The 13,402-nt window shown below is 39.9% G+C and overlaps 1 protein-coding gene and 1 pseudogene across 1 annotated transcript in view; one reads left to right on the top strand and one right to left on the bottom strand.

Moving 5' to 3' along the window:
* The window catches only part of PAK5 (p21 (RAC1) activated kinase 5), a 292,513-nt gene that overhangs the window by 11,736 nt on the left and 267,375 nt on the right, over nt 1-13,402 (bottom strand). The window contains exons 5-7 of the mRNA XM_019734919.3: nt 12,603-13,094; nt 10,308-10,441; nt 7,210-7,336 (exon numbers count right to left, since the gene is read on the bottom strand). Of these exons, the coding sequence (XP_019590478.3) occupies nt 7,210-7,336; nt 10,308-10,441; nt 12,603-13,094 (753 nt within the window). The remainder of the gene's footprint in view (nt 1-7,209; nt 7,337-10,307; nt 10,442-12,602; nt 13,095-13,402) is intronic.
* Nucleotides 3,949-5,962, top strand: LOC109449039 (large ribosomal subunit protein eL21 pseudogene; annotated as a pseudogene).

Here is a 13,402-nt window from a genome sequence, read left to right on the forward strand (position 1 = left end):
ACAAATTAGTTATTCACTAGATATTATTTCTGCCATGGATAAATAGTGAACAATTTACTTTCAGTTGATAGCAACTAATTTCCCCTCTCGTCTTTGAAGAGGCCAGCAAGGATTTATCCTTTTAAAACTGAGCAATTTACTGTCTTAAATTGTTTTTTTATTTTGAAATAATTAGGAGGTTGCAAAGAAATGTGCACCTAGCCCTCCCTAATGTTAGCGTCTTGCACAACTATAGTTCAATATCAACACTAAGAAATTGATGTTGGTACTGTCCATAGAAATTATGCACCTTTCATCAATTACATATGAACACATTTGTATATGTAGCATGTTTGTGTGTGTACTCGACAATTTTATTATATTGTAGCCTTGCATAACCACCACCACAATCAAGATACCCAACTATACCGTCACCATAAGACTCCCTTATGCTCCGTCTTTTTCATAGCCACACACTCTTAATCCCTAACCCCTGGCAACCACTAATTTGCTATATATCCCTATAATTGTATTACTTCATAAATGTTATGCAAATGGAATTACACAGTGTGTATCTTCTTGAGATTGGATTTTTTTCACTTAGCATAATTTCCTTGAGGTTCATCCAAGTATTACTCAAGCAGTACTTTTTTGTTTTATTTTGTTTTGTTTTTTTCTGAGTGGTGTTCCATGGTATAGATAGACCACAGTCTGTTCAATCATTCACCCTGTCAAGGACATTTGGGTAATTTCTAGTTTGGGACTATTATGACTAAAAGTGCTCTAAACGTTTGTGTGAAAGTTTATGTGCAGGAATGAGTTCCCGTTTCTCTGAACTGTATGCCGAAGAGTGTAATTGCTGGTCACATGGTAAGTCTTTTTAGTTTTGAAAGGAACTGCTATTTTTCAGAGTGGCTGTATCATTTTATAGTCCCACCAGCAATGTGTAACTAACTGGTGTTCTCACTATTTTTTATTTTAGCCAGTTTGATAAGTGTATAGTGATATTTTGTAGTTTTAATTTGCACTTCTCTAAGGGATAATGTTGTTGAATATCTCCCAACAGGAAGAGAACCCAGGACACTTTGAGTGATACACAATATTTTCTCAAAAAGCCAACAATATTGCCCAGTCCATGAACTCTTATTACCACATGACTCAATTCCTCTTACTGAGGAAGGTTTTATATCCTTCCTTCTGAATCTGGAAGGCTGTTGACTACGGTGGAAATGACACTATGTGACTTTGAGGCTAGGTCATAAAGATGCCACCACACACTTCCACTTTGCTTTCTTGGGGCACTCACTCTTGGAATCCAGCCTCCATGCTGTGAGGAAGGGAATGGGTTCTTGCCATCTACAGAGGCATGGATGGTCCTAGAGTGTATTGTGCTGAGTGAAGTGTGTCAGACAGAGAAAGACAGATGCAATATGTGGTATCTACAGAACAGAAATAAAACAGAAACAAACTCATAGGTACAGAGAACATTTTGATGGTTGCCAGGTGGGAGGTGGGGTGGGGGAGTGGGTGAAAAAGGGGAAAGGGTTAAGAGGTACAAATTGGCTGTTACAAAGTAGTCATGGGAACGTAGGGTATAGCATAAAGAATATAGTCAATAAATATTGTAAAGACTATGTATGGTGTCAAATGGGCAGTAGATTTATTGAGGTGATAGATGGGAGGGGGTTGGGGGGCAGGGTTAAAAAGGTGAAGGGATTAAGAAATACAAATTGGTAGTTACAAAATAGTCATGGGATGTAAAATAAAGCATAGGGAATATAGTCAATAATGTGTAATAACTATAGTACTAGGTGAGTACTAGACAGGTCAGGGGGAATCACTTCTTAAGTTATATAAATGTCTAACCACTATGCTGTACACCTGAAATTAATATAAAATAATATTGTATGTTAAGTGTAATTGAAAAATTTAAAAAGGGGGGAAAAGGTGAGGGACATAAGACATCCAAATTTCCAGGTATAAAACAAATAAGTCATAGGGATATAATGTACAGCACAGGGAATATAGTCAATAATATTGTGATCGCCTGGTACGGTGTCAGAGGGTTGCTGGACTTATAATGGTGATCACTTCTTTAGGTATATACATGTTGAATAACTACGGTGTACACCTGAAACTAATATAATATTGTATGTTAGCTATATTTTAATAAAAATCTTTTAAGAATACATAAACATAAAAAAAGATATTGTTACTATTTGCCAATATTGAAAAAAACAACTTTATGCTCTAATCAATTAGCATAAGCTGTACTCTTAGCCTTTTCTTAGAGTAGCCACACTCCACCTAAAACAAACAAACCGAAAGTTTCTCTTACAGCAACTGAAGAAGCCCATTGGGGTCAATATGGTACATTGTTCTGAAATGTGAATGAGCACACTGGCCAAGAGCTACAAGGTCCGCTCAACATCTTGTTGTTTCCTCTTCCAGGAACACTCTCCCCTGAGAGCCACAGACTCCACTGCCTCACGTGTCTCTGTTGCAATGTCACCACTTCAGAAAGGCCTTCTCTGACCAGCGTCTATAACAGAACCCCCATCACTCTCCACCCTCCACACCCTGCTTAAATTGATTAACTGTAGCAAACGTAGCACTTATCAACACTTGTCAGTTGGTGATTTGATTTCTGTATTTATCTACCTGTTTTATCATACCTCCATGCCTCTAATAAGCTTAATTTAGTGATTTTATTTTGTTTGTCCTTAGGACCTAGAGCCATCCCTGGCATACAGTAGACACTGAGCTGATAAGAGGCCTGAGAATTAAATTTGCAAACTTGCCACCATGCGCTTACATTGGCAGCTCTGTACAAACAGCTCGGTAAGGTTTCATACCCTTGGTATATCAGTGTCTCACAGCTGTGTTCATGTCAACGTGTGGTGGTGTCTTGCTGAGTGGCGTTCATTATTGGTTCATTAGTGGTTGTTGCATGTTTTTGTGTGCTGTCGCAAGAATGTCTGAGCTTGAAGTAGAGCAATGAACGAACATTAAGTTTCTTGTTAAACTTGGCAAGAGTGGAAGTGAAATCAGGGACATGTTAGTCCAAGTTTATGGGGATAATGCCATGAAGAAACCGGCAGTGCACAAATGGATGAAACGTTTTCTGAGGGGAGAGAATGCATCACTCATGAAGGTAGGTCAGGGCGGCCAGTAACGAGCAGAACTGATGAACACATTGCAAAAATTCATCGAGTTGTGCATCAAAATCATCAGCTGACTGTGAGAAGCATAGCAGACCAAGTAAACATCGATAGAGAAACAGGAAAATCTTAACTGAAAATCATGGCATGTGAAAGGTGTGTGCAAAAATGGTCCCGAAGGAGCTCATGATGAACAAAAGCAAAGGAGAGTCGAAGTTTGCCAAGACCTCCTGGAGAGGCAAGATGATGTTTTGGGCCATGTTATTACTGGTGATGAAACATGGGTGTACCAATACTACCCTGAAACAAAGCGTCACAGTACACAATGGAAGTCAGCCAATTCTTCACGACCAAAAAAGTTCTGTTAGTACAAATCAAGAGTCAAAATGATGTTGCTAACCTTTTTTGATGTCAGAGGGATTATTCATTATGAATTTGTACCAACTGGACAAACAGTTAACCAAGTTTACTATTTGGAAGTGCTGAAAAGGCTGCATGAAAAAGTTAGATGAAAACGACATGAGCTTTTCATTAACAATTCATGGCTCTTGCAACACAACAATGCACCAGCTCACACGGCACTCTCTGTGAGGGGGTTTTTAGTCAGTAAACAAATAACTGTATCGGAACACCCTCCCTACTCACCTGATCTGGCCCCCAATGCCTTCTCTCTTTACCCAAAGATAAAGGAAATATTGAAAGGAAGACAGTTTGATGACATTCAGGACATCAAGGGTAATACGATGTCAGCTCTGATGGCCATTCCAGAAAAAAAGTTCCAAAATTGCTTTGAAGGTCGGACTAGGTGCTGGCATCAGTGCATAGCTTCCCAAGGGGAGTACTTCAAAGGTGACAGTAGTGATATTCAGCAATGAGGTATGTAGCACTTTTTCTAGGATGAGTTCGTGAACTTAGTTGTCAGCATTTACTGAATAAGTGACTGAACAAACCAGTAGGACTAAAAGTACTTACAAGGTGCCAGTCCCTGTGAGTTCTGTGTTGGGTACTTGAAAATGTAGGAAATGTTTGAAATATACCTTCTGCCCTTGAGAATAAGGCTGAATGATTTAATAATCTTTCACACATTGGGAGGGGAGATCTTTAAGTAAGTTAATTAAACAGCGAATTATTATCTTAGTCTCATGTCTGATTTTGACATCTGACAAGTACCATTTCCCCGAAAATAAGACCTAACTGGAAATAAGCCCTAGTATGATTTTTCAAGATGACATCCTCTGAACATAAGCCCTAATGTGTCTTTTGGAGCAAAAATTATTAAGACCCGGTGTCATTTTCGAGGAAACATGGTACTTACAGCAAGGAAGCCTTCATCATCATCAGTCTCTAGAAATGGAAAGAAAGCCTGGCTTGAAATTTTTCTGCTTTGTTTTTTCCGCAAGCACCAGTCCCCAGAGCTAATTCGTGGACCAGTTCAATGCTTTGCAAATTGGGTTCTGAGGTCCTGGGGCCTTACCTTGATGCTTTCCTGAGTCATGCCAGGGGAGGGTTCCTGCCCTTTTCCTATAGCTCCCCAGCTCTACGGGAGATCGTACAAAAATGGCTACATACTCTTTCCCTTCCTCTATCCACATCCCTTTTCAGTGAGACTTTGCATCTTCTCTCATCAAGAGGTGAAGTCTATTTCCCCACTCCTTACATCTAGGCTTGATTGTGTGGCTTACTTTAGCCAAAGGGACGTTAGCAAACACAATATAAGCAGAAGATTCAAAAGTGTGTGTGCACTGGGGCTTGCGTCTCTTGCTGCTCTTGGGAACCTTGCAACAGGCATTATGTGACTAAGTTTGGGTAGTCTGCTGGCAGATGAGTGACATGTGGCTCAGCTACCTCCACTGCCCCGGCTGAGAGCCAGCAAAGTGCCAGGCAAATGATTGAGGCTATCAAATGTAGGCTGACCACAGATGCAAGAGTGAGCTCAGCTGATGGCACATGGAGTGGGGCTGATCTATCCCAGTCAAGGTCAGTGCATATGCTAACTCAGAATTATGAGCAAGTAAGTGATTGTCGTTTTAAGCCACTGAGTATAGAATAATTTGTTATGTAGCAAAAGCTGGCTGCTACATACTCCCACACCCTCTTAAAAAATAGAGAAAAGCTCCTTTTTGGCCAGGACTGCCATCTTCCAGTAACTCATCAAAATGACCAACACAAAGGGGAAGAGGAGAGGTACCCACTATATGTTTTCTAGGCATTTTAGAAAACATGAAGTTGTTCCTTTGGCCACATACATGTGAATTTACAAGAAAGGTGCTATTGTAGACATCAAGGGAATGGGCACTGTTCAAAAAGGAATGCCCCACAAATGTTACCATGGCAAAACTGAAAGGGTCTACAGTGTTACTCAGCATGCGGTTGGCATTGTTGTAAACAAACAAGTTATGGGCAAGAGAATTAATGGTTGCATTGAGAATATTAAGCACTCTAATAGCTGAGATAGCTTCCTGAAACGGGTGAAGGAAAATGATCACAAAAAGAAGGAAGCCAAAGAGAAAGGTTCCTGAGTTCAAGTGAAACACTAGCCTTCCCCACCCAGAGAGGCATGTTTTGTGAGCACTAACGGAAAGGAGGCTGAGCTGTTGGAACCCATTCCCGATGAATTCATGGCATAGGTGTAAAAAAATGAAAGACCTCTGCACTGTTTGAAAAAAAAAAAAATTCAGCCAGAACAAAGCAAAAAGCTGAACTTCAAACTGCCTATTATAACACAATCCAGAGTTTGCAAATTATGTGTACATATATATGGAATATGGGAAAAGTGGAAAATGGGATTAGGGTGATCTTTATTTTATCTTTTATGTTTTTTTGAATTTTCTGCAATAAAATGGATAATCTTTTTAAAACAAAAGAAGAAAAGCCAAAGTAGTTGAGCGTTGTTTTTTGTTTTTCTGTCTGCCCTCTGATCATTACTGGGCAAATTCTGATGTGACATGAACTGTTTCCCTATGGCTGAGGTTTCTGGGTTGTAACAGATAGGTCCACCAAAGAGATAGCTAGTCCATTCATCCCAGGGCTCTTACCTCTGGTGGGAGTTTCAGGGAGGTTGAAAGGGCCAAAATAGTGAAAATTCTATACTTTGAAATGCTTCCATCTAACTAAGTCTTCCTTGGAATGTCAATTCATTCTTTCTAGGACTATTGTATTCTATGTTCTTTTGTACCCTGGTGTGACTGATGAGTTTCAACAGAATCCCTTGAGCAGGTTGCAGTGATGGGAAATGCAGAAATCTGGGCCTGGAGGTATGCTAGTGTGATGTACATATTCCGTTTGTCCTTCTAGATCTATTCTCCCTTCTCCAAACACTGAGAGGCCATACATTGTTGACTGTACTGATGACTTTTGATTGTGTTCAGCCAGTGGGGAGCACCAATGGGAGACTGAAAGGAAGGAACCGAGTGAGGCTGGGGTATTCAATCCCTCAGCTCCTATCCTGCAGGTTCACTGTGGTCTGGCTTCCACTGAAGATCAGAGCTCCTGACATGTAGCACTTTCTCACAACAATCTCCATTTTCCAGTAACCAGTTTCCTACCTCACCTCTTCAGGCACCAGGTAGTAAGAGTCATGCTCTATTCTTGAATACCACACTAATCCTCGTGCACATTTCCTTATGACTTTTCTACATCTGCCCATACTTTCATTAAACTCTCTTCGAATTGCCCACTGGAATTTGTCATGTTTCATGCAGGGCCCCTGAGAGATACTGCAGACACGCACAGTCACATGAATAGGAGGATAAAGCCCTAGAAAAAGTCATCTTCTCTAACAAAAATAAGAACATGACAGAAAAAGAAAAGACATTTCCGTAGTTTCTGTGACTTCCTACACTTATTGTTAAGGCAGAAAATTATCCATCAAATTCAAGTTACAGGTAATTCTGACTAACAGGACGACATAAAGGATAATAATTTCCTTTTTGTAAGCCTTCTGAGAAGGGTAGTGGGTGACTTGTGACTAAAAAATTAGAATTCTGAGAAAGTGTTCTTAGGAGGACAGTGCCCATGACAGACAAAGTGACAAGGTAAACCATTGAGGGGCCAAACATGAAAATCTTACCCGACCATCGCTTGTCAGGAGGATGGAGTCACTCTTTATGTCCCTGTGAATCACTCCTTGATTGTGCAGGTAGGAGAGAGCTCTTAGAACCGACAGACACACGGTAGCTATCTGTTCTTCATTCATTCTAGAAAGGAAATAACATTTAAGGAGCAAGGACAGGTTTAAGAACGTCTTTGAAATGATCAAGAGAGGCAGGTTCCCTCGGGTTCTAGTGAACCAGTCAATGCTCCCCAGCCCACGTCTGGAAAATATACAGGCAAGGAAAAGAAAGTCTTTGAGGCCTGATTCCCAGAACCTAAGGCTTGGCACTGAGGATGAAAGGGGCCAAATATAAATCAAAGGAAAGAGATTCCTATTTGCTGGCTCTTGGATCATTAATGCAAATGCACTTCCCTGGACTCTTAAAGGTAATTCCTTAGGTATTGACAAACCTCCAGGGTCCTACAGAGAGAGTGCACTGAATAGTGCCAAAGTTCCAGGTGTGGTTGCTAGATGACCTTGAGGAAGTCCTTTAATCTCCTCAGGTCTCTTTTTCCTCCTGTTGGAGAAGGGGGCAATGGCAGTTCTCTCCAAGGCTGGACTCGGTCAAAGTGGTCTTTGGACCTCTGAGATCCCCCTCCAGGATTTGCCCTGCCTCTCACTAGCCTTCCTTCTCCCTCCTCCAAGAGCTGGAGGTTTCTGCTGCTCCAGGTCCCTCTGTCAAGAAGGAAATTGGACCTAGTTAGTGACTAATAACTAAGTGTGAATGGATGATACTTCAATAAATGGACTACGGGATGAGAAAGGCAAGTACAGCACCGGCTATAAACTCCCACATTTCATGGCTGCACCCCATCAAAGAAGGTATTTCTGGTTTCAAAGGAGATTGAGGTCAGGTGACCTGCCCAAGGTTACACAGGTATTATAATGTACTTATTTTTAATCTGTGACTTCCTTGAAGGAATGCATGTGAGCCTTATTCATTTGGTACAAAATAGGTTGAAAAGAACCTTGACAAAGGAACAACTCTAGAGACATGGGTAGCTATCTGAACCACCCCAAAGCAAAAAAACGTAAAACAAAAACAAAAAGCCACTCCTTTGGGCATATTTTTATTAATTGTTTTATATGTAAGTTACATTTGTCTTGTTTTTAGGTCTCTTTAGTATATTTGTTTCTACAAACTAAGTTATGTATTTTTGGGGTGGATATGTCCAATGGCTATACCACTGGGAGTCTGCTAGCTGAAATATTTGTGATAAAAGTTCAATGCCCGTCTGTTCTTATTTTTATTGTTTTATTTTTTTGCAAGTATTTTTATTAGCTGGATCTCAACAATGTAAACAAGCAGCAAGTCATCTCCTGATTTTTATTCCAAATACAATTGTTTCTAAATACATCATTAATTCTTCTAATAATCATGATTTTTTTTTAAAAAGCCAAATCAAGTACAGCTACTATGTAAATATTCCACTTAAATTAAGCTTAATCAAACCAATACTTTTGATGAGATTATCAAATCTGAGATTATAGTTATATGAAACAACCCTGAGAGATGTGGCATTTTTGACAAGGAGTTTAGAACTTCTCTTTAGAAAAGAAAGCAGAGATGGTCATATAAGTCAGAGTAAGAGTTTGAGCCAGGGCCATGACTTTGTTCTGAGAAGCTATGTTATAAATGATATAAGCATATATTTTTAATGGAAACAAGGCTTTCCTGTGATTTTCATATACTTAGCAACAAGAGAGAACTAAATGCTAATTGATCCCCTACTCATCTCAACATCTGATTTAAAGTGCCCTTCTGTTTTTAGGCTGTACTAGGGTCATGATTTAAATTTTGTCTCATTTTAATGGAGAAATAGCATATTCGGTTCCTCACAGGATTACCCAACACTTTCTTGCTTCTTTGCATTCCCCCTATTATAGTTCATCTGGATTCATTAATGATTTGGGTGACGTTTCAGTGATATCAGCTAATATCCAATGCTTCCTCATGACAATCCTCTCTTAACTCTTTGGCATTTTATTTACCAGTAAGACCAAACTGAAAGTTTCCCAAATGTAACATTTTATATGTGTGTTCCTTACAACACTGCTTCTCTAAATGTGGTTCACGAACCACATCACTTGGGAGCTTGTTAGAATACAGAGTATTAATTATACCCCTCCTTATTGAATCAGATTCTGTATTTTAATAAGATCCACAGGTTATCTGTATGCATTTTAAAATTTGAGGAGCACTCTCTTAGCATATACTATTACCTCTGCCTTCAGTGCTATTTTCCTCCCACATTCTGTCTTAGTAAACACCTCTTCATCTAGCAAAACCCATCTCAGATATCACCTCATATTGGAAATCTTCCTTGACTCTCTCTGATACAGACATTTGGGTACTCTTCTATGCTACTTATAAACATCCTTCTAATTCTGCACAGGTATTATAATGTATTTATTCCTAATCTGTGACTTTCTTGAGGGAATGTTTCTGAGCCTTATTCATTTGTGTCTTTTATATCCCCAGCACTTAGGAAATAACCTGGCACATAAAAAGTGATTGATAAACACTTAATGAAATGACGGTAACTGCCATATCAGGAGAGCGAGTGGCTGAGGCAACACAAGTAATTAATTATTGTTACTTGCAAGACTATGTAAAAACAGAATTGAAGGATTTCTCTCTGTTATGGAAGTTTGTTATCATGACATAAAATTTTGACTGATCTTCCACCTGCCCCACCCTTCCCCAGTCACCTGTGGTGATATCAACACAGAGCAATGACATGGCAACTCGGGAGAATGAAACTTAGTTCTAAAATGGAGGGGTGGGGAATTCTATTATTTATCACCAAAGGTCATTCTCAGCAGCTTGCTGATTTAAAATCAATGGGTATTAATGAATTTCTGGATAGCGGGGAGAATGTTAATTGAATGAATGAACGATACATATATGTTATAATAAGCACTTGGGGAGTATAGAAGAAAATAGTAGTCATGGTCCCTGACTTTAAATTGCTTACAATTATGAAGAGTTCATAAAGAGAGTCATTGAGGCCTCCTCTGGAGGAGAACAATAAGTACCTGGAATTATTTTTCTGGATAATAAAGAAGCTTACCTGGTATGAGTAACGATGTCTGTCAAGGCACCACCTTCTAGAAATTCCATGACCACCCAGAGCTCATCGCTGACAAGGTAGCTGTTGTACATGTCGACCACGTTGTCATGGTGATAATCTCGCATTATCACAACCTGAGCAAATGGAAAGACGCTTTTTGACTTGTGACAGTGAAATATGACTTTGTTTTCTTGGGGTGACATTTGTGCTGTGAGTACAAATGATTGAGAAATCTTGATTTGGGAGATTTATTCAGATGTCTACTATAGACAAAAAAGATGGCACTGAGAGTAGCCAGAAGAAACAAAGGGAATTAAGTTAGTAAATTTAGAGAAAATGGCAGGTCAACCGGACATTGGGTGGGGGTCGAATAAGGAGTGAGAACAGGCAGAATCATATCAAGGTTTGCATCCAGTAGAGGGAGTTTAGTTGAGCGTTCTGGGGAGATGTGATCAGATATCCCTAAGGGTCTCCTTTAGAATGCGCTGTCCGTACTCTACTGTTGGGTAACCTGGTGTAAGAGTCACCAACTCATGGTAAGTGAGTGAATGGTGAGTCTCACAAGTGAATGAAGTAAACAGTTATTAGGGGTGGGGCCACATGAGACCAATTTAACTTCTTACGAGAAGGTCTAGGTTGAGTCTGAGGCAGGTTTGGGCTGAATACAGAGGATGGGTCTTTAAGGTAAAGACAAATAAGACTTAGGCATAAAAAGGATTACTTGAGTCTACTTACTGGAGAACGCTTCCAGGAATTCCTGTCCTGTGGCTGCTTCTGGTGACATTTTTGGAATTAGTGTTAAATAATAAATTATAGAGTTGTTTATCAAAATTATATTTGCCCTGTCTGTTCTGGCATTATGATTTGGAAATATGTTCTAGAAAGCAGGAATCACGGGCTGGGAAGAAGCTGAAGCCCACTTGCCTGGTGCTGTCTGAGGTTCAGAGCATGGGGAAGAAATGAACACCTTTGGGGGATAAAGATGTGTGAAGCCACTGGTGACTGGTGGCTTCACATGAGCCACCACAGAAGAAAGAGGATTGAAAATCACAGGTGATTGCTTTTTTACAGTGTCTGTTTACTACTCTGAGAGTTAGATGTGGGTGAGGCTGACATATTATGTAACATTGGAATCCTGATTTGATATCTTTAAGACCTAGATTTTCATAAACAAAAACTCATCTCTCTCTCCAAGACCTCCACAAATACTCCAAAATGTTTAGTCCCTGGACACGGGTACTTATGTTTTCCCATGTATGTGCATTTTAGAACTCTCAAGTGATAAGCAAGTTTAAAAGGCAAAATGAGAAAGTGGAAAAATAGGTGCAACAAACATATAGAAAAGGATTAATTCCTTAATATATCAAGAGCTCTTACAAATCAATAAGACAAAGGCTACCACCCTAACTGAAAACTATGCAAAGGCCATATAATTCAATTAAGAAATAAAAATGGCCTATCAACATTTACAAATAGATTCAGCTTTACTAATAATAACTGTTAATTAAAGCAGTAAAGTTTATTCATGTGTATCCGATGAACAGAGATAACATGATAGAATCCAATGCTAGTGAGAGTGAAACAGGATGCTGAGGTCCAAATTGGTACAAACTTTCTGGAAATCAATACATATGCATTTCTATAAGCAGAAAAAAATATAGAAAGGCAATACTGAAATATTAATGTAGACTATTTCTCAGTTGTGGGATTATGGGGCATTTAAAAAATATTTTTTCCATGTGTTGTATAGGATGAATTCATTATTTCTGTAGTTAGGAAAAATATTTTAAAGTTCCTAAAGAGTGATAGTCAGCCCATTGGTAAACTGATCTGGGTTTATTGCGACAAAAAAAAAAAAAAAAAAAAAAAAAAAATGTCTACAAAGGTATCACAAGAGTGTAAAATGCATACATACCCAGAACATGAGGCTTTGGAATCTGCTTGAATTAAAATCCCAGCTCTGCCATCAAGTTGCTGTATGACCCTGGGCTAGTCAGTTACTCTATCTGAGTCCAGTTTCCTTTTTGTTATAGCGATAACATCTTTCTGTCTCAGAGTTGTGAGACTCAAACCAGATCAATGCTTAGCACAGTGACTGATACACATGAAGTACCTAATAAAGGTGGCAGTCACACATGCATAGAAAAAGACCAGAAGGAAGCATTATGGGGGGTCGCTGTGTCTGTATTTATATTTTCACTGTTTTCTAATGTCCTAAAATACAAATGTCCTATTTTTGAAATGGGAAATAAATGTTACAAAGGAGAGAAGGGATGATCTGAACACACCATCTACCTCATTAAAAAGCAGTTCTCGTCGCTGCTGCTTTCGGAGGTCCATTTTCTTCACGGCAACTTGTTTGCCCGTGTGTTTCTCAGTTGCGATGCACACAATGCCCGTCGACCCTTCCCCGATTTTGATAAAGTTGTCTAAGTATTCCCTGGGATCTCCTGGGCTGACCACCAGCTGCAGAGCAGCCCGAAACTGTTCGTGGGACACCCTGGAGGGCTGCTGGTCTGAGGAGGAGCCCCAGCTGGGTGGGGGGTAGGTGCTGGATGAGATGCTGAGAGAGCTCAGGTAAGAAGCTGTAGAGATGTACTGTGAGCTGGTCTGTAGAGAGGGGTGGTGGTACAGGGTGGCTTTGTGGTACCCAGATGGGTACTGGTGGCTACTTGAGGAATAGCCTGCTTTGCTGTGACTTTGAGGTAGTTTGGTGGGACCCCTGGGGTAGGTATCAGACCCTGACAGTGGCGGGCTGAGGACCATCTGTGCTCGATCATAATCCACCTGGGAAGACAAACAAGGATTAAGAATATTCACGTTACATCTGATGCCACAGCTAGTTCACAAACCAACACACAGGCTGCTAAACGATTAAGGGCCAGTGGCGTATTCAGCGTGGATGCAGGGACAAAGGGATGATTCACGTACCGGGCAGATGGAGCGGGAAGGTGTGCGATTTCTTCACTCTACTAAAAACAACGTGCAATCTAAAACTGATGAATTGTTTATTTCTGGAATTTTCTATTTAATATTTTCAGACCTTAGGTGACTACAGGTAACTGAAAGACACTGCAGAAAGCAAAACCGCAGAT

Source organism: Rhinolophus sinicus, chromosome 13 (assembly GCF_057876585.1).
Source record: "Rhinolophus sinicus isolate RSI-liver-muscle chromosome 13, RSI-T2T, whole genome shotgun sequence".
NCBI classification, from domain to species: Eukaryota; Metazoa; Chordata; class Mammalia; order Chiroptera; family Rhinolophidae; genus Rhinolophus; species Rhinolophus sinicus.